The sequence below is a fragment of the Nomascus leucogenys genome, chromosome X, assembly GCF_006542625.1.
Source record: "Nomascus leucogenys isolate Asia chromosome X, Asia_NLE_v1, whole genome shotgun sequence".
Lineage (NCBI taxonomy): Eukaryota > Metazoa > Chordata > Mammalia > Primates > Hylobatidae > Nomascus > Nomascus leucogenys.
In genome coordinates, this window is record NC_044406.1 from 1,180,454 (window position 1) to 1,206,777 (window position 26,324).

General features: G+C 45.3%; 1 protein-coding gene across 5 annotated transcripts in view; it reads left to right on the plus strand.

Moving 5' to 3' along the window:
• The first annotated feature begins 5,478 nt into the window (after nucleotides 1–5,478).
• The window catches only part of GYG2 (glycogenin 2), a 53,189-nt gene continuing 32,343 nt past the window's right edge, over nucleotides 5,479–26,324 (plus strand). For 3 of the 5 annotated variants that reach the window (XM_030806473.1, XM_030806477.1, XM_030806476.1), the window contains exons 1-3: nucleotides 5,794–5,849; nucleotides 6,934–7,068; nucleotides 19,995–20,136. In XM_030806473.1, coding sequence (XP_030662333.1) covers nucleotides 7,062–7,068; nucleotides 19,995–20,136 — 149 coding nt within the window. In that variant the 5' untranslated portion in view covers nucleotides 5,794–5,849; nucleotides 6,934–7,061. Of the gene's footprint in view, nucleotides 5,557–5,793; nucleotides 5,850–5,878; nucleotides 5,961–6,933; nucleotides 7,069–19,994; nucleotides 20,137–26,324 lie in introns of those variants that run through there. The other 2 variants (XM_030806474.1, XM_030806475.1) reach the window with 2 other exon arrangements.

A 26,324-nucleotide genomic window follows, 5' to 3' on the forward strand; every position in this document is an offset into this window, starting at 1 on the left:
CCCAAGGTCAGGAGTTCAAGACCAACCTGGCCAACATGGTGAAACCTCGGCTCTACTAAAAATACAAAATTAGCCAGGCATGGTGGTGGGCGCCTGTAATCCCAGCTACTTGGGAGGCTGAGGCAGGAGAATCGCTTGAACCTGGGAGGTGGAGGTTGCAGTGAGCCAAGATCGTGCCATTTCACTCCAGCCTGGTCGACAGAGTGAGGCTCCTTCTCAAAAAAAAAAAAAAAAAGCATGAGAAAACATGAAGGAGCCCTGGGAAAAAATACAGGCTCCGCCAACAATAAGGAAAAATGATGGTTAACTGGGTAGCCAGTAGCACGTGCTGCAAATCATTTGCTTATTTTGTGTCAAGTTGTTTGCCAACGTAGTTCTTTATATATTATATATTATTATGTCACTCTTTACCAAAATATAAAATATTGAGATGTAATTGTAGTTGTGACCCACACTCATACATGTAAATGCATGTTCTGTGTATCGCAAATGTGTTCTCTCATTCTGTATTTGTCTTCAATTCTTAGAACCTTTGTCACAATCATGTGCAATCAAATAGCTTGGCACAAACATCTGTTTGGTGCCTTCTGAGTTTGATATTTTTTGTTGTTGTTTGAGACAGAGTCTTGCTCTGTCACCCAGGCTGGAGTGCTGATCATGGCTCACTGCAGCCTTGAACTCGCAGGCTCAAGCAATCCTCCCACCTTAGCCTCCTGAGTAGCTGGGACTACAGGCGTGTGCCAACACTCTCAGCTAATTTTTTCATTTTTATTTTTTGTAAAGATGAGGGGAATCTCACTATATTGGCCAGGCTGGTCTTGAATTCCTGAGCTCACGCGCTCCTCCTGCCTTTACCTCCCAAAGTGCTGGGATGGCAGGCATGAGCCCCCATGCCCAGCTGCCTGCTGGGTTTCAATCCTTCCTTTCCCAGCACACGTCACTTTAAAAAGGTCTTGTAACTAACTCTCCAATAAAGTTGTCCCAGGCGTATAAATGTCTTGACGTTTTCTTCAAATGCCTGCCTAGGAAAATTGGCACACACCTATTCCCGGCAACAGGGAGGAGAGAAAAGTTTACTCCAAATGCACCCATGACAAAGCTTACCTGCTGCCAAGCTCTCCATGGCTTCCTGGAGACCAACACACACAACAGAAGCCCGGCAACCCCCAGGGGAGATGCCTCCTCCGGGTTTAAAAACGGAGCTACCCTTTTGCCCAGGGATCATGAGCGTTGCCTTGTGACTTAGTGCCTTATACTCTGCTTTCAGAGCACCAATTCTCAGTGGAACGGGAGAAACAGGCAGGTGAGGAGGGGTGGGGTGATTTATGGGGCAGAGAATGGTGCAACACCTACCCTTGTTTGTGTTGGGAGACCAAGGCCTCCTGCATTCCCTAAACATGCTGTTTAAACATCCCTGCAATTTCGCCAACGTCTCTTTCTCTCTGGCTGCCTCAACCCTTTTCTATCTCTGCCAAATCCACGCTCCACCCTCTCCAGCCCTCCTGGCTCCAGCTACCCCTCCCCAACACCCTCAAATCTCAGAATTGCAAGCAGTGCCTCTCAAGCCTGGCTGTGCCTTAGGAACTCCTGGAGGCCTGGTTCACATAGCGGGGTCGGGGGAAGCCTCGAGAGGCAGGGTTCCGATTTCAGAGTTCAGATGCCTAAGAACGTGCATGACACAGTTTCTCAGGTGATGCTGATGCTGCCGGACCAGGACTGAGCCTGCACATCTCACCCCGAATTCAAAATCAAAAGATGGGGTGAGGGTTCTCAGCAAAACGCAGCCTGAGATTCTATTTTGGAGACCCCTGTTCCAGAGAGAAGAGCAGTGCTCCTGACACTTGGTGGGTGGGGCCCAGGGACGCTGCTCAACACCGTGCAGTGCACAGGACGCCCCCCACAGTCATTCAACTTAAATGTTATTAGTGATAAAGTTGAGAAAGACTCTATCTATTGTCTATCTATGTATCCATCTATCCACCCATTCATCCATCATCATTTATCTATTACCTATGTATCATTTATCTATTATGTCTATACATCTAGCCATCCATCATCCATCATCATTATTTATCTATTATCTATCATTTATCTAATATCTGTCTTCCTGTCTATCTTCTTCATCATCATCATCATCAATCTCTTATCTATTTATCATCTATCTCCAGCTATGTATCTATCTATGTATCTCTGTATCTATCATCTATTTATCACCTGTCTATCTCTCCATCCTATCTATCATCTATCTGTCCATCCATCCTATCTCATCTATCATCTACCTATGTATCATCTATCATGCATCTACTGATCTATTTATCTATCCATTACCTATCTATTTATTTATCATCTATCTAAACAGTGGCTCACAGCCTAAGAATGATTCTGCCCCTGCTCCTACCAGGGGACACTGTGCAATGTTTGAGGTCAGTTTTAATTGTCACTACTGGAAAGTGTGCCAATGGCACCTGGCAGATGGAGCCCAGGGACGCTGCTCAACACCCTACAGTGCACAGGACAGGCCCACCTCAGAGAATCCAGCCCTGAATGCCACAAACGCCTTGGGGAAAACTCCAGTAGTAACTTCCATCTAACCTTGGGAAAGGGATCAGGTTGACAATCACATCATTCTGAACAGTCCCGGAGGCAGGAGCTGTCTGAGTCATTTGTAAATGCACCTCTTGTTAGAACACTCATAAGACCCTTTCCCGTAGGAGGATCCTCCCTTACCCAGAGCAAGAGCACAGCACTCCACGGTTTCCCTGCCGGAGCAATGAGAAGCCAACACAGGCCCCATGGAACGAGTTGGCAGCACGAGGCTGTGCAGACATCTGGCGACTATTGGAGCCAACAAGGAGAAAGCATAGAAGCTGGGAGAGTCTCCCCTTCCTTGCACAAGAACTGAGACTTCCTTGGAGGGGCCAGCTTCATCCTGGCATTTCTCTTCTTTGGGGCTGGCATCCAGAGGATAGAAAACTGAGGTCGTACTGGCAAAGGGGGCTCTTAGGGGCACTTCTTGGCACCTAAGGATTTCCCCAATGCCTCAGAGGCTGGACGGATTTAAAAGTGGACCTCCTATGGGAAATGCTACAGAGATTTCTCAAAGAACTAAAATTTTATCTACCAGTTGATCTAACAATTCCACTACTGGGTATTCACCCAAAGGAAAACAAGTCATTATATCAAAAACACACCTGCACTCATATGTTTATTACAGCACCATTCACAGTAGCAAAGATATGGAGTCAACCCAGGTGCTCATCGACAGGTGATTGGATACAGAAAATGTGATTTATGTGTACAATGGAATCAGATTCAGCCATGCAAAAGAATGAAATTCTATCTTTTGCAGCAACATGGATGAAACTGGAGGCCATTATCTTAAGTCAAATAACTGAGAAAAAGAACGTCAATTACCACGTGTTCTCACTCATAAGTGGGAGCTAAATTATATGTCCACATGGACATAGAGAGTGGATTAATAGACATTGGAGATACAGAAGGGTGAGAGAGTGGGAGGATGGTGGAGAATGAGAAATTACTTAATAGGTACCATATACACTATTCAGGTGATGCTTACCCTGGAAACCCAGACTTCACCACAACTCAGTATATCTATGTAACAAAATTGCACTTTACCCCATAAATTTACACAAATAAAATAAATCAGTAAAATTGGAAATGTCAACCTGTTTAAAACAAATGAATGCAGAAAAAAACCATGTTGTAATAACATATAAAAAAATAAATAAAGATGCCTTCTTGATGCTTAATATGCCCTGCAGATATCTTACAAAGCCCCAGTAGTCATGAGTTAAATTCTTGCATGTAGCCTGCTGGAGGTCAGAGATAGCCTCCACTGTTTATTTACAGCTCTGGGCCCATCTATGAAGTAGAGCTAAAAACACCACCGATACCTGTCCCCAAGGCTGAGCTGATGCAGGAACAGCCCTCAGCACAGTGCCTGGTATCCACAGACCCTCGATCATCCTAGGTATTAATCTAGATCAGGAAGGCCTGACTGTAGCTTGCATTGATCGCCATTGACAGTTTCGGCAAGAATCTGGGTTCCTTTGCTGTCTCTTTCGGATGGACACGTGAAGGCTCTTCTCCAAGTGAGTTCACTCATTCGACTCGTACACTCATACATGCATGCACTCACACAATCATCACTCATTCAACTCATGCACTCATACGTGCTTGCATTCACACATTCATTGATTCATTCACTTAATTCACTCATGCATGCATGCATTCACACTTTCACTTATTCATTCATGCATCCATTAACTTGTGCATGCATTCAATTCATTCATTCACTCACACATAATACATTAATTCCTGAAGTGTATGCAGTCTTCACTCATTCACCTGTGTGTGTGCATTAACACACACGTTAGTTTATTCAGCTCATTCATGTACTTATACATATTTATTCACTCATTCATTCATCCACATATTCACTTGTCATGTATCCTCTTCATTCACTCACACACACATTCATTCCTGTATAAATGCATGCCTTCACATTCTCATTCAATCCTGCATGCATGAATTCACTCACTCCTGCAGGCATGAACTCACTTGTTCACTCACTCATTCATTCATGCACTCACTCATGCTTGTACGAATTCGCTTATTTACTCATTCATACACTCACTCATGCAGGCATGAACTCACTTGTTCACTCATTCATGCACTCATGCATACGTGAATTCACTTGTTTACTCACTCATACATGCACTTATACATGCACGAATTCACTTCTTAAGTCATTCATGCACTCAATCACATATCAATTCACTTGTTCACTCATTCATGCACTCACTCATGCAGGCATGAATCCGCTTGTTTATTCACTCATGCAGTCACTCATGCATGCATAAGTTCACTTGTTCACTTATTCATGCAGTCACTCACGTATGCATGAATTCACCTTTCACCCATACATGCACTATGCATGCATGAATTCACTTGTTCACTCAATCATTCATGCATTCAACTCATTAATTCACTCATTCATAGATTCATGCCTTCATGCATGCAGGCATGCATTCACCTATATTTTCCACACAGTCACACCTCCATTCATGCATCTATCTCTAAATTCATTCATACATGCATTGGCTCATTTATGCCTTCAACTCATGCATTCACGTGTGAATGCATTCATTCCCTCCTTGGCGCAAACACTGATTCACTGGTTCATTCATTTCCTGGCCCGCTCATTCATGAGTAGTTGTTTGTTCATTCACGCCTCACATGCATTCACGCATACATGCACTCACCGCGTGCGTACAGCCACTCGCTCGCTATGCATTCAACAGCTGAGGCCTGAAACACTCATTTATTCTCTCTTTCGTGCACTCATTCATTCATTCATTTATGGGTGCAAGTATGCGCACGTGCATTTTTCTTGCATTCAACAAGATCGCGTATAAGCCCTGCCTTCTCCCTCTGGGAGGCTTCCAGAGCGGCCTCCACTCGGGCTGCGCGCTGGCCTTGGGCCCAGGGCCTTAAGTCATCGCAAACATTTACTTTGGGGCCGGCTGATTAAAGGTTAAACGTCCAAACCTAGAAACCGCCGACTGCCGAAGGGGCCGCGGCGGGCGAGGGGCGGGGCGCGGGCGTGGATCGCAGCCCCCGGCGGTTCCCGGGTCTCTCTCCCCGGCAGCCGGGGCTGGGCACCAGGCGGCGCGCGGGCTTGCCGGCAGGGGCTGCAGGGCGGAGGAGGGGACCCGCGCCCGCGGGGGCTGGGCGGAGGCGGGGCCGGGCTTCCGGACAGAGGCCAATCGCTGCCCTCGGGGCCTCCAGCGCCGGCCCCGGGCCGAGGCAGCCAGAGCGCGGAAGAGGTGCGGGAGGCTGTAGGGGGCTGCGGGGGACCGTGGGCAGTGGAGGAGGCTTGGGCGCGGCGGGGGACCGGGGGGCGCAGAGGCTGCCCGAACGCCTAGGAGGTTTCGAGGGTGGGTGGAGTACAGCGGGGCGGGGGCGCAACCCAGAGGCCGAGGATGGGGGCTGGGGGAGGGGCGCCGGACTGGAGTGCAAAGGAGGGGCGAGGGGCGCGGGGGGCTGGAGGTCAGAGGTTGCCCAAGCGCGAAGGAGGGGAGGGGTGCGGGGCGCGGGGGTAGGCCAGGAGCGCTTAGGGGTGAGTGCGCCGAGCCAGGGCACCGAGTGCTGGGGAATACAGGCCGTCCAGGCGCGGCGGGGCGCGGGGAGACGGAGGCTGCCCCAGTACGGAGGACAGACGGGGGCGGGGGCGTAGGGCTGGGAGGCTTGGGGAGGAGGCCGCGGGCCCAAGGCAGAGGCTGCGGGAGCGCGGGGTAGAGGGAGGTGCAGAGCGTGGAGGGGGCTCGGGGCGCTTGGGGAGGATGGGCGGCAGGCCCGGTCGGGGAGGAGGGGCGGCGAGAGGTGCAGGGGTAGGCCGGGGGGCGGCACTGGGGTGACGGGGGAGGGGGCACCTGGCCGGGGGACGCGGGCAGAGGCAGCCCAAGCTCGGAGGAGGTGCAGATACTGGGGTCCGGGAGCGCAGGGGTGGTCCAGGGAGTGGAGAGGGGTGACCGGGGGGCGCCAGCTGGGGTGGAGGAAGAGGATGCCCAGAACTCCAGGCAGGTGCGCGGGGCGGCGGGGCAGCTGCTGACACCGCTGAGGTCGGGTGGTGTCCCGGGGGCGGTGTCGTTGCTGGGCGCATGGGTGTTAAGACGCAGCGGGGTCGCAGGTGACTGTGGGGAGGACAGGGGGTCAAGGGGCCCCTGGCCAGAGGGCACGAGGCTGACCTGGAGCGCCAAGGAGGAAGTGCGGGGCGTGGAGGTCGCAGGGGCATCGGGGGAGGCAGGGGCCCCGTGGGGCGCAGGTGACATGGAGTGGGTAGGAGGCCGGGGGTGACACCGGCGGGGCCTGCAGCCGAGGGTGTCGAGACTGCCACGCTGTCGCCCCCAGGCCTGGAAATCCACGCGGATTCCCGGAGACAGCGCCTCTGCTCTGCGGGTTCGTGGCGAGGAAGTCCACCCACTGCTCCCGGGCGCAGGTCTGCAGGTCCGCGCCCACTGCCCGCGGCGCCACTGACCATGTCGGGTGAGTAGCTCAAGCTCCTTCAGTTCAGCCTGCCTGTTCCTACTGGCTTGGGTGAGAGATTGGTCTGCACTGGGGAGAACCCCACTTTGACCGCAGGATTGCCCCAAACCCCGAGTCTCCCCCTCACTGCCTCGCCCAGGTCTCTCTGGGGCTGGAGGGAATGGAGATACCAGCCTCAGCTGCTGGGAGGGGGTGATTTACAGCAAGTGAAGGGGGCCTTGGGATTTCACCAGTTTCCTTTCGTAAAATATAGTCCTGAAACTTTCAATGGGCTTGTTTCTTGGGAATAGCATTGAACTGCCTGAGACTGTCACTGTCTGGAAGGCCGATGGGAAGAAGTCTGTTCTCCTGAAATGGTCCTAAAGCTCTGGGAAGAGGCTGCCTTGAGTTCTTAGAACTCAGACCACGGTTTTAATTTCTGTTTCCAGTTCAGATACAGGGATGGCCCGGCCGGGTGGCTCAGGCCTGTAATCCCAGCACTTTGGGAAGCTGAGGCGGGAGGATTGCTTGAGGCCGGGAGTTTGAGACCATCCTGGGCAACATAGGGAAACCACATCTCTAGGAAAAAAATTTAAAAATCAGCTGGGCATTGCGGCCCCTGCCTGTAGTCCCAGCTACTAGGGAAGCTGAGGTGGGAGGGTCCTGAGCCCAGGAGTTTGAGGCTGCAGTGAGCTATGATTGCACCACTGTACTCCAGCTTGGCTGACAGAGTGAGACCCTGTCCCTAAAAAACAACAACAACAAAATAAGAATCCAGGTTAATCCTCCTGCAGGCAGAGGGCTGGTTGGCAGGAATGGCAGGAGAGGCCTGCCCCCCAATGACCGGTGAGCCCCATCTCCCTGCCCTTGGGTTTTGTGGACATCAGATAGACCGGTTGACTTAAGAGGCCTAGATATGTGAACATAGAGTGTAACCTCGTCCCATAAGAAAGATGCTGTTTCTATTTTTTATCATTAAATCATTAAGACACCTCCTTCTTGTACCAGACCACACTGGATCATTCATGAGTGCATTTTATGTATTTATTTTTAAATGTATATTTTTAAAATTTTGTAGAGACAGGGTCTTGCTATGTTGCCCAGGCTGGGCTTGAACTTCTAGGCTCAAGCAGTCCTCCTCCTTTGGCCTCTCAAAGTGCTGGGATTACAGGCGCGAGCCACCACGCCTGGCCATGAGTGCAATTTAAAACACACAAACAGAACGGATGACTTTTTTATTCAGAGGAGAGATTTGGTAAATCACAGAGCTGCTTCTCTCTTGTTTTTTCCCACTCTGGACTTAGAGACGAAAATTGTCGGGGCAGGGATCTTAAGGGCTGTTTTCCTCTGGAAGAGTCTGTTCCAAGGAATGGCAGAAAAGATTCTCTGTTCTAGGGACACATTTGGAGCTCTCTAAAGTGAAAGCCACACGTTTCCCCAAGCCTGCTAGGGTCTGTATAATAGCAGCATTCAAGACGGACATTCGCATACATCTTGGTCAGCCTCGCGCCAGAAGAGAAGACTCAACTCTTTGCAGAAAATAAAAACCACCTTTGAGTAGAAAAGGGCTGAGAAGGAAGCTGCTAAGGTTATTTTGAGGGGTGATCAGAAGATTCCTTGAGTGCAGGGGGGCAGGCAAGGGGTAGAAAGAAACTGTTGTCACAGATTCATAAAATTCTCAGCCACTGTAATCTCCAGGCTGGACTTGATTTTGTGACAATGTCTCCTTTTTGTGGGCTGTAGTGCAGTGACAGGTTTTCTTGCTGTTTTTCCACTCCGTGCTGTTGCTGAAAGTGTCCGCCGCAGTGGCACGTGGAGTGGAAACTCCCTCTTTGAATGCAGTAGCATTGGATAATTGTGGATGTTCTCTGGCGCCGCACCAGGACTTGATCACCAGTTGTTTCTTCAAGGCAAGGCGATGTGGAAGCTAAGCCCTGTCAATCAACGTTTCATCTTCTGTTCTGTTTCAATCTGCTGGTCTGTCTTTGCGCTTTAGATGGGTTTTACAGTGTCCTGGATGGGAAGTGGCTAACCTTCAGGAGGTGCCCATTTTTTTTCCAAAGCAAAAGTCTGAGTCTCGGATCCCTTGTTGCTGGAGAGAGCTCTTGTGCCAACTGGTGTTGTCTTGTCATTGTGTGACTGTGGTCAGTATTCCCCCCACTCTAAACCAAAGAGAGAAACAGGGTATCCAGTAGTTCCATAAAACTCTCACCCTAAATGCAGCCCTGTCTGCATTCTCTTTTGGGTTTGAGATCAAGGTAGGTGTGGTCAGGGCTGGTTCCTCCTGAGGCCTCTCTCCTGGGCTTGGGCCTCACAGGGTCTTCCCTTTGTGTGTGTCTGTGTCCTAATCGCCTCTTTTTTTGTTTGTTTGTTTGTTTGTTTTTGAGAGGGAGTTTTGCTCCTGTCGCCCAGGCTGGAGTGCAATGGTGCCATCTCGGCTCACTGCAACTTTGGCCTCTTGGGTTCAAGCGATTCTCCTGCCTCAGCCTCCCGAGTAGCTGGGATTACAGGTGCCCACCACCATGCCCAGTTAATTTTTGTATTTTTAGTACAGATGGGGTTTCTCCATGTTGGTCAGGCTGGTTTCGAACTCCTGACCTCAGGTGATCCACCTGCCTTGGCCTCCCAAAGTGCTGGGATTATAGGCGTGAGCCACCGTGCTCGGCCTAATCCCCTTTCTTAGAAGGACACCAATCCTATTGGATCAGAGCCCACCCTAGTGACTTGATTTTATCTTAATCTCTTCTTTAAAGACCCCATCTCCAAATACAGTGACATTCTGAGGTCCTGGAGGTTATGATATTCATATATGAATTTCGGAGGTGCACAATTCAGCCCATAATAGGATAACTCATTTATTTGAATACTGCTGTGTTTTTCTGCTGGGGCTGCCATAACAAAGTCCCACAGACTGGGCGGCTTAAACAACAGACATTTACTCTCCCACAGTCCTGGAGGCTGGAAATCTGAGATCAGGGTGTGGGCAGGGCTGGTTCCTCCCGACGCCTCTCTCCTTGGCTTGTAGTTGTGGTCTTTCTCTGTATCCCCACAAGGTCATCCCTCTGTGTGTGTCTGTGTCTTCGTCTCCTCTTGTAATGAGGCCAGCAGTGCTACTGTATTAGGGCCCACCCTAGTGACCTCATTTTACCGTAATCACCTCTTTAAAGACCCCATCTTCAAATACAGACACATTCAGAGGATCTGTGGGTTAGGGTTTCATCCTAGGCATTTCAGGATGGGTTATCATCCGTCTATAACACCCATTAATCATAATGTTTTCCCTGAGGTCCCCATGAAGAGCCATAAAGCCAGCACACTTGGTTGTCAATCAGTGATCACTCTGCCAGTTCGCTTAGTTGTCACTCATGTCCTGATGAAGAGATAAAAAGGCTGTGCACATGGTTATCAATCATTGATCACTGTCATTTCTTTCAGTTGTCACTGAGATCTTCATGAAGGGGTAAAAAACCAGTGCGTGTGGTTATCAGTCACTGATCACTTTGCCATTTCTCTTAGTTGTCACTGATGCCCTCATGAAGAGCTATAAAACCAGCACAGGTGATGGTCAATCACTGATCACTTTGCCGTTCCTCCGTGTTGTCCTCTGCACCTTGCTTTGGGCCAATTCACTTGCATCATCCTTTTCTCTAGACAGCCAGAGGGCCCTCCCTGGCAATGGAGACGAGACCTTCTTACAGGTCTTGGAACCCTCAAATAGCTCCTCGTAAGCCTCAGGGTAATAGAAAAGGCTGCATATCACCTTCGTAATCCGGGCCCTCTGACCCCATCTCTTCCCGTGGGTCCTTGTTCTTCAGCTGCTGTTGCTACGCTGTGAGGGATGCAGGATGCAGCATGCAACCTATCATCTCCACCTCTGGCCTTGGCTGGTGGACTTTTTCTGCCTCTTCCTTCTTTGCCTTATTATTTTTAGTTCAGTTTCTTATTGGAGGCAGGAGACAGTAGCTATTTTGAGGGCTTTTGTTGGTGTTGGAGTCAGAGGTGACCTCAGACATTTAATTAATCATTGAAGCCCCGGTTTATTTGTTTTCGAAGCACATCTCTGTGTTGGAAAGGGAATTAATGGTAGCGCATAGGTAAGCCCCATCTAGACACTCCTGGATGGATGGGAGCCATATTCATTCTTGTTTATTGATCCACTGATTTCTTGATGGGTAAGTTCTTCCTGGCCATTTATCCCTGAGCTTGGATGGTGCCCTTTCAAAAACTGCTGCCAGCCATAGGACTTGCTTTGCGGTATTGAAACACCCATTTCTTAGGGCTGATGTTTCTCATGGAGCTGTGGGTGTCTGAGGACAGAGCTTGTACCTTGTCAGCTGCAGGGCCCAGCACCTAGCAGATTCTCGTGCCTGGGAATTGCCTGGGACGTGAACCCACAGTGAACATGTAATGCACTGAAAGCACGTCATTAGGCCCACATAGACATCTTCTGCCCCTTCACCTTGTCTTCTGCCTCCAGCTTCAATCCTTCACTCTTTCTCTAAGCAGATGCCCTTGTGTGGGCAGCTTATGGCACAGCACTGTGGACTGGGGTAAGCAGTGTCCCCCATAAAACTCATGTCCCCCCAGAAGCTGTGAATGGGACCTGAGAACCCAAAAGTATCTGAGACAGGTCTCAGTCAATTTAGAAAGTTTATTTTGCCAAGGTTAAGGACATGCCCGTGACACAGCCTCAGGAGGTCCTGACAACATGGGCCAAAGGTGGTCGGGGTACAGCTTGCTTTTCCACATTTCAGAGAGACATGAGACATCAATCAATACATGTAAGATACACATTGCTTTGATCTGAAAGGGTGGGACTACTTGAAGCAAGGGGGTTGCGGGGGGCGATGCCAGGTCATAGGTAGAGTTTTAAATGCTCTGATTAGTCGAAAGAGTTATTATCAATAGAAGAGAACGTCTGGGTTATGATAAGAGGTTGTAGAGACCAAGGTTTTATCACGCAGATGAAGCATCCAGGTAGCAGGCTTCAGAGAGAATAGATTGTAAATGTTTCTCATCAGACTTGAGGTCTGTGTGGATGTTTATGGTGGTCAGCTTTTCCTGAATTCCAAAATGGAGGAGGGTATGATGAGGCATGTCTGACCCTCTCCTCATTATGGCCTGAACTCGTTTTTCAGGTTAACTTTGGAATGCCCTTGGCCAATTAGGTAGTTGCGAGGCCTAGAATTTTAGTTTAGATTTACAGACCTTATTGGGAAATAGGGTCTTTGCAGATGTAATTAGTTAAGCATCTCAAGATAAGATTATCCTGGAATATTTGGGTGGGCCCTAAATCCAATGACAGGTGTCCTTCTAAGAGATAGAAGAAGAGACACAGACACGGAGGAGGCCGTGTGGAGATGGAGGCAGAGATTGGAGTGATGTGGCCACAAGCCCAGGGACATCTGGAGCCACCAGGAGCTGGAAGAGGCAGGAAGGACCCTTCTCTAGAGTTTGGTTTTGGAATCCTGGCCTTCAGACCTGTAAGAGAGTAAATGTGTGTTGTTTAAGTCTCCCAGCATGTGGCACTTTCTCACAGCAGCCCCAGGAAGCTCATTCATGGGTTTGCTAGGGGAAAGGAGTCAGTGGTGAGCCCACCAGTAAGCAAAGTGACCACGGCAGGTAAGATGGCACAAGAGATGAAGGGTCCTGTGTCATAGGAGGTGAGGGACTGTGATGAGAAGGGTCGTCTTGGGGAGCAGGGTTTGCAGGAAGATCTCTGAGGGATGGGTGGTCTTTCCCATGGCCACCATATGCTGGGAGGAGAGCGGGTTCCAGATGAGTTAAGGGAATGGTAGTAGCCCCATGGTAGTAGCACACATCATAGGATGTGCTTGAAGACCCAGAGGGGTTGAGCTGGACGTGGGGACTGAGTGTGGGGGATGAGATGACCAGCAGTCTGGACCCAGCTTACATTTGCAGACAATGAGAAAACCACTGGTGTTGGGTTGGCTTTCAGGGAAGCTGATGGCTTTCACTGTGTGTTGGGGGAGAAAATGTGGTTTTTAAGGACCGAGGAGACAGATAACAGGGACCAGAATCTACAGGGTGGAGCAAAGAATGCAAAGGAGGGAAGTTGTGGCTCAGGGTGGTTGATGCAGAGACCCATTTTAAATGTTTTCTAGTCTGGTGCGGTGGCTGGCTCACACCTGTAATCCTAGCACTTTGGGAGGCCAGGATGGGAGGATTGCTTGAGGCCAGGAGTTTGAGACCAGCCTGGGTGACAGAGCAAGAGACCCCATCTCTACAGAAAAATTAAAAATAAATTAGCCAGGTGTGGTGGTGAGCATCTGTAGTCCCAGCTACTCAGGAGGCCAAGGCAGGAGGATAGCTTGAGCCCAGGAGTTCCAGGCTTCAGTGAGCTGTGATGCTGCCGCTGCACTCCAGCCTTGGTGGCAGACAGAGCAAGACCCTGTCAAAAAAAAAAAGGGCCAGGCACAGAAGCACACCTGTAGTCCCAGCACTTTGGGAGGCTGAGGCGGGTAGATCGCCTGAGCCCAGGAGTTCGAGACCAGCTTGGGCAACATAACCTGTCTCTACCAAAAATATAACAAATAGCTGGATGTAGTGGTGTGCACTTGTGGTCCCAGCTACTCAGGAGGCTGAGGTGGGAGGATTGCCTGCTCTCAGGAGGTCGAGGCTGCAGTGAGCTGAAATCATACTACTGCACTCCAGCCTGGGCAACAGAGGGAGACCTTGTCTCAAAAACCACCACCACAACAACATAACCAACATAACCCAACATTTTCTGTTGTGCCTCTTGGTTAAGATCTGAGGTTAGTTATGCAAGAGTAGAATGTGGGATTGGAGGCAAGTGGACTTTTCCTTACCCCAGAATTCATGTCATAAACGCTCTGCACAGACAAGGCTTCTGGGACTCTTGGGGAGACCTAGGAGGTGGGTAACAGGGATCTGAATCTACCCGGTGGAGCTCATGACCCAGGTCAGATGATGCCAAGTTTCATTTTATACATTCTCTGTTCTTCCTCTCCGTTCCTTAAGAGCGCAGGTCAGTACGTGGGATTGGAAACAGTGGACTCTTCCTTACTGGGGTATAGGAGTTGGCACGGCAAATATTCTGCAAAGCTTGCTCTTGCAGGACCAAGCATCGAAATAGCAAGGTCTAACCTCAGTCGTCTGTTTCTGGAGGAAAATCCCAAAGCATGGCCTTTGGAGTGTGATTTAGCCCTCATGCTCGGATTCAATGGTGAGGTTCAGAGGGGAACCAATCCCTCTGAGCATCTCGAAGGTGGACAGAACAGTCAGCTCAGGAGGAAATCCCGAAACAATGCCCCCCGTCTCGGGACTTCTCTTCCCTTTGTCATTGTAGTTCCCAAAGGATGCACTCCTTTTCCTTTCTGTTCTTTAATTCACAGGGTCCTTAAACATGGTTCCTCAGATTTCAATAATCTATACATTGGAGATTACAAAGAAATCTTAATATTGCCAATGAAAGGCTAAAAATTGTAAATGGCACTTTGTTTTCAGTTTGACATTACTTTGCTGATGATTCTTTTCATAATATATATGATTTGATTTATCTTATTTTTTACTTTGCCATCCACTTTGAAATTACACACACACACACAAACACACACACACACACACACACACACACAATTTTCTTCTTAAAGACAGGGCTCTGCTCTGTAACCCAAGCTGGAGTGCAGTGGCACAATTATATCTCACTGCAGCCTCCAACTTCTGGGTCAAAGAATCCTGCTGTCTCAGCTTCCCAAGTAGCTGGGACTACAGGCATGTGCAAAAAAAAAAAAAAAAAATTTAAAATTAAATGAATACAAGTCCATTCTTAGTATGAAACACATGCTGAAATAACTGCCTGCGAAATGGTACGTGGTAGACAAATGTGCAGCAGATGTGCTAATTGGCCTGGGTATAGAAAATTAGCTTTTGGTCTGGGTATACAATTTTAGGTTGAGGACCATTGCACTCAGAGTTTAGATATGGTGGTTTGTTTTAGTGTCTACTATTCGTGATAAGAAGTCTCAGTCTCATCCTTAATAGGATTGACCTGTATTTTTATTTTACTTTCATTTTCTTGGCATTTTCACGATGTTCTCCTTAGCCTTGGTGTTTTTAAATTCCAGGAACATATTGTCAGGAAAAGGACTGTTGATTTTCTTTCTTTCTTTCTCTCTCTCCCCTCCTCTCCTCTCCTCTCTCCTCCCCTCCCCCCCCCCCCTCGCTTCCTTCCTCTCTCTCTTTCTTTCTTCTTTTTCTTTCTCTTTTGCTGCATACTCTCTGGGCTTTTTAAATCTAAAGACTGACTTTCTGCTGTTGAGAACATTTCCTGTTTAATTTCTTTGGAAACTTTTCTTCTCTCTATTTTTTTTTCTATTCTCTTATTCTGAAACTCATGTTGGTGAACCTTCTGAATCACTCCTGTAGGCTTCTAGCTTTCTGAAATTTTCCACTTGTCCTTTATTCTACTTTCTGAGAGATGTCCTCAGTGATGTTTTCCAAACCTTCCGTTATTTCATTTTCATTTCAGCAAATCATATTTTTAACTTCTAATAACTGTGTCTTATCCTTGGAGTGATCTTTTCTATAGCATTTGATTCTTGGTTTATAGATGTATCCCTCTCCCCCTAATCTTTTGAAAGAATAGTAATTGGTGCAGTCAGAATGTTTATGTCTGCCTGTCTGTTCCTTGAATTTCTATTCCATGAACTGTCTGGTATTTCTGGGGTTCTTCCCATTCCACCCCATAACTTTTCAGTTTTCTCTTTTGTGGTGAAGGTGTTTTTCAAATACCTGGTAATGGTTTATATCTACATGTATAAAAATGAGGAATGTCCGTTGAGCTGTGCCCACTTGCAAGGGTTGCCGACTTGTCTGAATTTGTCAAGGTTATGTTATAGGTTGGGAATTCCACTTCTGTGTGATGGTAATTATTTTTTTCTTGGGCTTTTTGTTTCCTTTAGAGTAGATCCTATTATCTGATTTTGCCCCTGGTGATGGATATATTTGGCCTCTGAGAATTCTGCAGAATTTCAGTGACTTCTCCAGTTTCTCTTATTGGCTGACGGTTTTCTCCTTCCTGTTTGTTGGCTTGGGGTTCACACTTGCCTTCCTTAGCACACTTTTTTAGTTTGTTCTCCTTTTATCTCAGGAGGAAGGAAAGAGAAACTAGGAGCTCCGCATCCACCATCTTTGCGTGAAAGATTCCCGGTTTACACTTTTAATTACGTGATTGAATTGACGAAAATGGATTGACCTTGAAAACATCATGCTGATGGAAAGAAGTCAGACACAAAAGGCCATATGACGCTTGATTCCGTTTACATGAAATATGCAGAACAGGCAAATCCACAGAGATAAAAAGTGATTGGTGGTTGTCACAAGCTAGGGAAGGGAGAAAGGGGGGATACTCCTTAATGAGTGCAGGGTCTCTTTTTGGAGTGATGAAATGTCCCAGGATTAGATAGAGGTGGCGGGTGTACAATATTGTGATGAATTGTGTTCTTTACAACGGCGAATTTTATGTCATATGAAATTTACTGTGATAAATAAAAAGGAAATATAAAATTATTCCATTTTCAAAAGGCTGCATAGTGTTCGATTCCATTTATAGGAAATATCCAAAATAGGAATGTAGAGATAGAAAGTGGACTCATGGTTGCCAGAATGGGGAGTGACTGCGTAACGGGTACAGGGCCTCCTTTTGGAGTGATGAGAATGTCCTCGGATTGCCTGGAGGTAGTGGTTGCACAACATTGCGCATGGACTAAATGCGAGTCCCTTGTGCACTTTAAAATGGTTTGTTTTATGTTGTTAATTTCCCACTAATTTTTTGAGAGTTTGCATGGAAAGGTGAAGCTCTAAGCAGGTCGTATGTTTAGGTGTGGGGATACCCATTATGCTGCTTAGAAATATGTTCACACTTAGGGCTCAACACTGGGGGTTCTACTTGGTAATTCTTTCTGCCTCCACACTCTTTCAAGATATGGGTCAGAGAAACCCTGGTGAGGATGGGGTAGGGGATTGGATCTCTGGCTCTGTTTTGGGCATTGTGTGATTTTTGAGGTCTGTGGGTGAAGCTCACACAGTACCTTTACCTTGGCCAGCTCTGGGCTTTGCAGATATCAGTCCCGAATGCCTGCTTCCTCTCCCAACTCTGTCCTCTGCTTAGAGACAAAAGAGCCTTACAGACAGCTGAATGGGTCCATGACAGCTACGCCTGTTCTTGGGAAGTAATTTTGATCAGAGCTCAGGCCTTTGGAAATGTCTAAAGAAGTAGTAATCACCATTATTATCATTTTAAAGCTAGTAACTAAGAAAACTATAGATAGATTATAGATAATGGTGCTAGAGATAATTTCTAATCTATAGACTGTAGGTAGACAGATAGATGATTGAAAGATTGATAGATATAAATAAGTAGATACATAGAGGACACATATATGATAGGTAGATGATAGGTAGAGAGATGATGGAGTTAGATAGATGGATGATAGATGATATATAGATGATAGATAAATAGATATAGATGATATATCATAAATAGATGATAGAGATAAATGGATTAGATAGCTGGATAGATAATAGAGATACATGATAGTAAGATAGATAATAAATAATAGATGTGAAGCGGATTGGTAGATGATATGGATGGGTGGATAGATAGATGATAGATGGATAGATAGATGATAGATGGATGGATGGATAGATAGATATATGATAGATAGATAGATAGATGAATAGATGATAGAGATAGATAGATAGATAGATAGATGGAAGGATGGAGAGATAGATGATAAAGATAGATTATAGTAAGATAGATAATAAATAGATGTACAGAGAATTGGTAGATGATGGATGGAGGGATGGATGAATAGATGGATAGATAGATAGATGATGGATGGATGTATAGATGATAGATAGATAGGGATAGATAGATAGACAATGGATGGATGGATATATGACAGATGGATAGATGGATGGATGCATAGGTAGATACAGATGATAGTAAGATAGATAATAAATAGATATGCAGAGAATTGGTAGATCATAGGTGGATGGATGAATGGATGGATAGATAGATGATAGATAGGTAGATGGATAATATAGATATTATCCAATGATAGATGATAGGTGGATGGATGGATAGACAGATGATAGATAAATAGATGAATGGATGGATGGACGGATGGATGGATGGATGGATGATGGATAGATGGATAGATATGGACTGATGACAGGTATCTTTTGTTCTACAGAATTAAGTTGTAACGTTTGCTGTCTGTAATTCTCACTCCCAATGGAGATGTCAGGAATTCTCATTCTTTCTTTGTTCAAGGGTGGGGAGGAGGAGTCTACAGGAGCAGCTGTAACAGGCACATTTTGGAATTTACCCCATTGGAATGTAAAGGTCAGGGAGGCAGCCCTGTGCCACACGTCTGGGACACCTGTGTTTGTTACATTTAGTGCGAATTGTGGGTTGGCTTTGCTTGGAGTGCTACTTCCGGGAAAGGCACTGTGGTTGCCTACATGCTGAGCATTTTAATTTCCATAGACGGTACAGTGGGCTGCACACTGTATGGGACTTCTCGGCGTTGCTGGCTGCCCTCCTGACTGTTGTCTTTCTCCTGGCAACAGGGGCTTGGGTGCCCAAGAATCAAGTGGTTTAAAAGTCATTACCAAAGTTCACATCAGTCTTGTGCACAGAGACTTAAAACTGCCGTAAATTATATCTGCTGTGAGAGTTCCTTCCTCTCATATTGAGGCATTAGGAAACTGAGTACATCCTGCCTAATGAAACAATATACTTTTCCTTATGTTGTCTCTACCGCCTCATACATCCCTGAGTTGAACTTGAAGTCTTTGTAAGAAATGGTCTGTCCAGAATTTAAATAACATGTTTGGCTGCTTCTGTATGGAGCACGATTCTTTTCTTTTCTTTCTTTCTTTTTTCTTTTTTTTGGAGACAGGGACTCACTCTGTTGCCCAGGCTGGAGTTCAGTGGTGTGATCATGGCTCTTTGCAGCCTTGACCTCCTGTGCTCAAGCGATCCTCCTGCCTCAGCCTCCCAAGTAGCTAGGACTACGGGCGTGCACCACCTCACCTTGCTAATTTTTTTTTTTTCCAGTACAGATGAGGTCTTGCTGTGTTTCCCAGGCTGGTTTCAAACTCCTGGGCTCAAATGATCCCCCTTCTTCGACCCTAGCACTGGGATTACAGGCATGAGCCACTGCACCTAGCCCAGAGCACAATTCTTTTGAGTGAGTTGGGTTACATCTTTGCTGTAACTCAGGTCATCAAGTCATCACTTCCATTTTTTGCCTTTTGTTTTCACCTAAGATCTAAATACTTTGGGTGAGTTTTCAAGAGTCAAACACAACATAAAATAAAGGATAGTAGCTATGAGTTTCCATGGCATTGCAGCGTCAGGAAATGGGCACAGCAGTTGGGTTGACTTTGTCCCTTGTTTAAGGTTCCTTCATACTCCTCCTGTGTTTTGTTTTGTTTAGAATGAAAGGAAGCATGTATGCGAATTAGAATACTGAATATTCACTGCAAGTCGTGATTTTTTTTTTTTTTTTTTTTTTTGAGACAAGGTCTCATTCTGTCTCCCAGGCTGGAGTACAGTGGTGCAATCATGGCTCACTGCAGCCTCAAACTCCCAGGCTCAAGTATCCTCCCACCTCAGCCTCCTGAGTAGCTGTAACTGTAGCCCTGCCACCACACCCAGCTAATTTTTGTATTTTTCGTAGAGACAGTTTCACCACGTTGCCCAGGCTGGTCTTAAACTCCTGAGGTCAAGCAATTCACCCACCTCAGCCTCCCAAAGTGCTGGGATGACAGGTGTGAACCATCATGTCTGGCCCAAGCCATGAATCTTGGGAGAGGAGGGGAGGTGACTATGGCCCCGTCACCCCTGCTATTCCTCAGGAGTGTAACTCTGGTGTTTCTGTTGATTTTCACAGTGACTGATCAGGCTTTTGTCACACTGGCCACCAGTGACATCTACTGCCAGGGCGCCCTGGTCCTGGGGCAGTCACTGAGGAGACACAGGCTGACGAGGAAGCTGGTGGTGTTGATCACTCCTCAGGTGTCCAGCCTGCTCAGGTAAGGCTCAGAGATGCGGCTTGTGCCCAGCTGGGTCCTATAGAAGGAGGGTCACCTCTCCCCCAAGAGGTCCTAGGAGTTATTCTGACAACTGACTGTCCTTCTTCACAGGCCTGGATGGCCAGCAATCATGATGGGCATCTGACATTTGTAACGAACCTTCGAATCATGTGAAGATATAGGTGTGTGATCGGCTTCACAGTACTTTAAAAAACAATGCTGGGTTTGGTTGCAGTTCATTCTCCCAACCATGGAAACTGAAAACTCAATTCTTTTTTGTTTGTTTGTTTTTGAGACAGGGTCTCGCTCTGTCGCCCAGGCTGGAGTGCAGTGGTACCATCTCGGCCCACCGCAACCTCTCCCTCCCGGGCTCAAGCGATCTTCCCTCCTCAGCCTTCTAAGTAGCTGGGACCACAAGTGTGTGCCCCCATGCTCGGCTATTTTTATTCTTATTTTTATTTTTTGTATTTTTGGTAGAGACAGGGTTTCGCCACGTTGCCTAGGCTGATCTTGAACTCCTGGACTCACTCAGTCCACTTGGCTTGGCTTCCCAAAGTGCTGGGATTACAGGCATGAACCACGGCGCCCAGCCAAGGAGTCTTTTTTTTATAATTTCCTTTTATAGTTCCCTTTGTCTTTAATTCTCAAATAAAGCAAATACATAAATAAATGCATCTAATGAATAAAGCATAAGGCTTCTCTTAAATGTCATACATTATGTAAGCAACAATCTTTTTCTTTCATCAACCATGGACCACTTAGGAAAATTGATTTTGTACGAATGGGATGAGGAGGCATTTAATATGGTAGATGTAGCAGGAATTGAATGTCATATTCTTTGACAATGAAATAATAAATCCAGGCATTAATAGCTAAACTAAAAAGAGAACAAACAAAGAAAAAACCAACCAGTGTGTCCTCAGACGTTTTAAACTGGAAATTTTAAACTAAATAACTCAATCCGGGTACAAATGAAAGCTTGAATTAGGTACTATTTCAGAAAATCACTGCAATGTGAGTGCTACCTATACAAAGCAAAGACAGCAACTACAGTGGTACGAGAAAGAAAATTTAAATCAGTGAAGAAAGTATCCAGTTCAAATATATATATATATACATATGTGTGTATATGTGTATATATACATATGTGTGTATATGTGTATATATACATATGTGTGTATATGTGTATATATACATATGTGTGTATATGTGTATATATACATATGTGTGTATGTGTGTATATATACCTATATATGTGTATATATGTATATATTTATATATGCATGTATGCATGTGTATACATGTATGTGTCTATATTTATATATACATGTATGTGTCTATATTTATATATACATGCATGTGTCTATATATACATGTATGTGTCTGTATTTATATATACGTGTGTGTACATGCATGTGTCTATATTATATATACATGTATGTGTACATGTACGTGTCTATATTTATATATACATGTATGTATATATGTTCAACTATATATTTTACATACATATATGTATATATACATGTATATATTTATATATACATGTATTATAGATGTTCAAATATATATGTATATGTATGTTCAAATATATACGTATATACATATAAAATATATATATTTGAACTGGATAATTTCTTCACTGATTTAAATTTAAAATATATATATACACATATATTTGAACTGGATAATTTCAAATATATATATTATATATATATAATATTTCATATATATATTTGACCTGGATAATTTCTTCACTGATTTAAATTTAAAAAAATATATACAAATATGTATATGTATACATATATATACACACACACACACATATATATATACACATATATATATATATATTTTTTTTTTGAGACAGAGTCTCACTCTGTTGTCCAAGCTGGAGTGCAATGGCGCGATCTTGGCTCAGTGCAACCTCCATCTCCTGGGTTCCAGTGATTCTCCTGCCTCAGCCTTCTGAGTAGCTGGGATTACAGGCATACAACATCACGCCTGGCTAATTTTTGTATTTTTAGTAAAGACAAGGTTTCACCACGTTGCCCAGGCTGGTCTCGAATGTCTGACCTCAAGTGATCTGCCCTCCTCGGCCTCCCAAAGTGCTGGGATTACAGGTGTGACTCACCGTGCCCAGCCCCAAATATTTTTAAAATAATAATATTAAAAAAGCAAACAGCAGTAAAAAACTCATAAAGATAAAATGAGAAAACTAATAATTGGGAACAAGAAACAAATTCAAGGATTAGATTAACAAATCTTCAGGGAGGCCAAGGTGGGAGGATTGCATGAGGCCAGGAGTTTGACAAGACAGCCTGGGTGACATAGCAAGACCCTATCTCTACAAAAAATAAAAAGAGTTAGCCAGATGTGGTGGTGTGCACCTGTAGTCCCAGCTACTCAGGAGGCTGAGGTGGGAGGATCGTTTGAGCCCAGAGGTTCGAGGCTGTAGTGAGCCATGATCACACCACTGCACTCCAGACTGGGCAACAGAGTGAGCTCCTCTCTCTAAAAAGAAAAATAACAAATAAAAATGAATCTTTTATTTGAGAAAACATAAATGTACAAAATTGAAATTAGAAAGAAGTCATTTGGAGGCAGTTTTAAAAGCGAATACTATATAGAACCCTTTATAGTAATAACACTGGGAGTATTGAAGAAGTGCTTGATCCTTCTAGGGAAATCGGTGAGATGTTGGTTGTTGTGATCAGAAGAAATAGAAACCTTTTGTTTGACAATAACTATGAGAAAAACTGAAAATGTTACCAAAGGCTTATCTTATGGAAAGGCCCTGGTCTGGGCAATTTTAAGGGAAGTTCTGTTAAATTGCTCATGATGAATTAATTTCCCTGCTGCATAAACTGTCACAGAGCCTAGCAAAAGATGAATATGTTCACTTATTTTAAGAAACTGCTATAATCTTGACACCCAAACTTGATTTACAGGTTTGATTGTGTTTACATTTGGATTGAGAAAGCCCTCAAATACAGGATGTTAATAAGGCAACTCTAGCCCTGTAGTAAAGAAATAAATAGTGCTTACCCTAAGAAAGCAAAGATAGGTTATTATTTTAAAACCTATTAGTGTCATTCATCACATTAATATGTTAGAGAAAGTCAATGATAAGATCCTTTTAAAATAAAAACTAAACATATAACAAAAAGAATTCCAGGCTGGCCACGGTGGCTCATGCCTGTAATCCCAACACTTTGGGAGGCTGAAGCAGGTGGATCACTTGAGGTCAGGAGTTTGAGACCAGCCTGGCCAACATGGTGAAACCCCGTCTCTACTAAAAATACAAAAAAAAAAAAAAAAAAAAAAATTAGCTCGGTGTGGTGACAGGCACCTGTAATCCCAGCTACTCGGCGAGGCCGAGGCAGGAGAATCACTTGAGTCCAGGACATTAAGGTTGCAATGAGCTGAGATGGTGCCACCGTGCTCCAGCCTGGGTGACAGAGCAAGACTTTGTCAAAATAAATAAATAAAAATCTACATAGATTATAAATATAGAGGTAAACATTTAGAACATAGAGAAATCTTAGAAGAAAATCGATGAAAGTTTCTCAGCACTGCTGCTATCCGGGACTGGAGGATTCCGTGTGGTGGGGCATCCTGTGCACTGTAGGGTGTTGAGCAGTGTCCCTGGGCTCCGCCCACCAGATGCCGGCAGGAGTTGGCAATTGTGACAACTAAAAATATCTCCACATATTGATGCAGGTGGATGTTTTGTTCATCTGAAAGCTGGAAATGTGTTGTAAATTAAACAAGATGGAAGAGGACACCAGAACTGCTGCGTGCCAGAGATACTAGGTGTTAAAGATAAAACAAACGGAGGGCCACACTGACAATATTATAACGGAGAGGTTCTTACTGTCCATCACATACAAAGAACTCTGAAAACACTTGAGGGGTTTGCACGGGCTCGTCTCTAGCACGCCAGAAGCAAAGATAGACAAATACAAAAATAGGTATTGGACACGAGCAACTGGCTGGGTGCGGTGCCTCATGCCTGTAATCCCAGCACTTTGGGAGACTGAGGTAGGTGGATCACTTGAGGTCAGGAGTTTGAGACCAGCCTGACCAACATGGTGAAACCCCGTCTTTACTAAAAATACAAAAAACATTAGCCGGCGTGGTGGCGCCTGTAATTCCAGCTACTCGGGAGGCTGAGGCAGGAGAATTGCTTGAACCTGGGAGGCAGAGGTTGCAGTGAACCCAGATCGCGCCACTGCACTCCAGCCTGGTGACAGAGCGAGACTCTGTCAAAAAAGAAGGAAAAAAAAAAGCCTGACTATATTAAGGTCCAAAAATGCACCAGTGAGTAGAAAGGTGCACATAGCACATCCAGCAGGTTCCCTGTTTTATTTTAAAAGCCGGCGGGGACGGGGGTGTAGAAAAATGCTGTTGAAGAGTATAATTGAGTTGCTTGCAACACAAAGGATAAATGCTTGAGGCGATGGATACTGCATTTTCCATCATGTAATTATTACTTATTGCCTGCCTGTATCAAAGTAGACTTAAGCTTTACTCAAGAGGAACTTTAAAATATTCAGAAACAACATGGCAGAAATCGTGGGAAGGTTCAGTGTTGCAGGTTGGGTTGAGGTTTTGTAGGACCTTTTATTATATGTTTCGCAGTCATAGGGAGAATTGAGGGATGGCGCTCTGCGGTGGTCAGGGCAGTGGAAGACGAGCAGTGAGCAATGACTGTGAATGACCAGGGGTGTGGGTGGTGGGAGATCTCCCCTCCCCCAGGCTGTGTGGTACAAGCGTGTTATGGAGTGATCTTGTAGGGAAACCACGCCAGGAGCCTGTGTTTATAGCTTTAAACTAATCGTATTCATGAAACATACTTCTGCTTCCAGGAGTTTATTTTAGGGAAATGAGCAGAGCTGAACAAAAAGATGTAAGGACATAAATGGCAGTGCCATTTGTAGTGAGGTGGAGTGCTGTTTCTCTTGCCCTCCCCCCAGCCCAGATCTTTACGCAACTGTGGTGAAGATGCCATAAATTCCATAAATAACTGGGCCAAAAGCAGAGGGAGATTTGCTGAAGGAAGGGTGCTTTTTCAGAGAAATAGTTACCTTAAATACAGAGCAGTGAAATCTTACAAATAAATGTCGAGTCCAAGAGAAATGCTAAGAGAGAGAAAAGGTCCGAGAGCTTCAATATCTGTCAAATAGGAGAGAAAGAAAAAGAAAGAAAGAAAAGAAAAGACAGAAAGAAAGAAGTGACTCCTATTATATTTCAGCTCTGGGAAAAAGTTTAGATTGAAAGTGTTCCAGATATTGAGCAGAGTGGATGAAGAAAGCTCAAATGTAGACACAAAGTGGTAAAATTTCAGAGCAGTGAAAATGAAGAAAAATCCTAAATGCCTTTCTGTATCAATCTGGTTGAGACAATTGATGTCTCAAAATTCTGGTGCAAGATAACTTTGAAATGAAAGTTCTGTATTCAGCTTTAGTACCGTAATTTGAAAGCAAAACAAAGACTTCAAATTTGCAAACGTTAAAAATTTTATCCCTCAAAGACCTTTGAGGAAAAAGTTAGTTGATTGACTCCAGCAAAATGGAATGTGAATCCAAGAAAGGCTAGAGTAGCCAAGCACAGTGGCTCATGCCTGTAACCACAGCATTTTGGGAGGCTGAAGTGGGAGGATCGCTTGAGTACAGGAGTTCAAGACCAGCCTGGACAACATAGTGGGGTCTCATCTCTACTAAAAAATTTTTAAAAATTGCTGAGTACAGTGGCACATGCCTGTAGTCCCAGCTACTCAGGAGGCTGAGGCGGGAGGATCACCTGAGCCTAGGAGATTGAAGCTGCAGTAAGCTATGATTACACCACTGCACTCCCCCCTGGGTGACAGAGCAAGACCCTGTCTCGAAATAATAATAATAATAATGATAATGATAATAAATAGAAGAGGGCACACAGGAAGCAGTGCTGAAGAAATAAATGTATAAAACAGAGTTAAGTCTGAATGTGTTAGTGCATAGTTACGAAAATAATCTGGAATTAACATTTCACATGGGAGGTAATTGAAAGAGCAGAGAAGAAAGAGAGTATGAGCATATGTTCATGTTTTTGTTTCGTCTGGGAAGAAGACATAGATAATGACTATCTTTACATTTGATAGAAAATATAAGCTTAAATACGTGTGCTGATAGTTGAAAGGTGGTTAC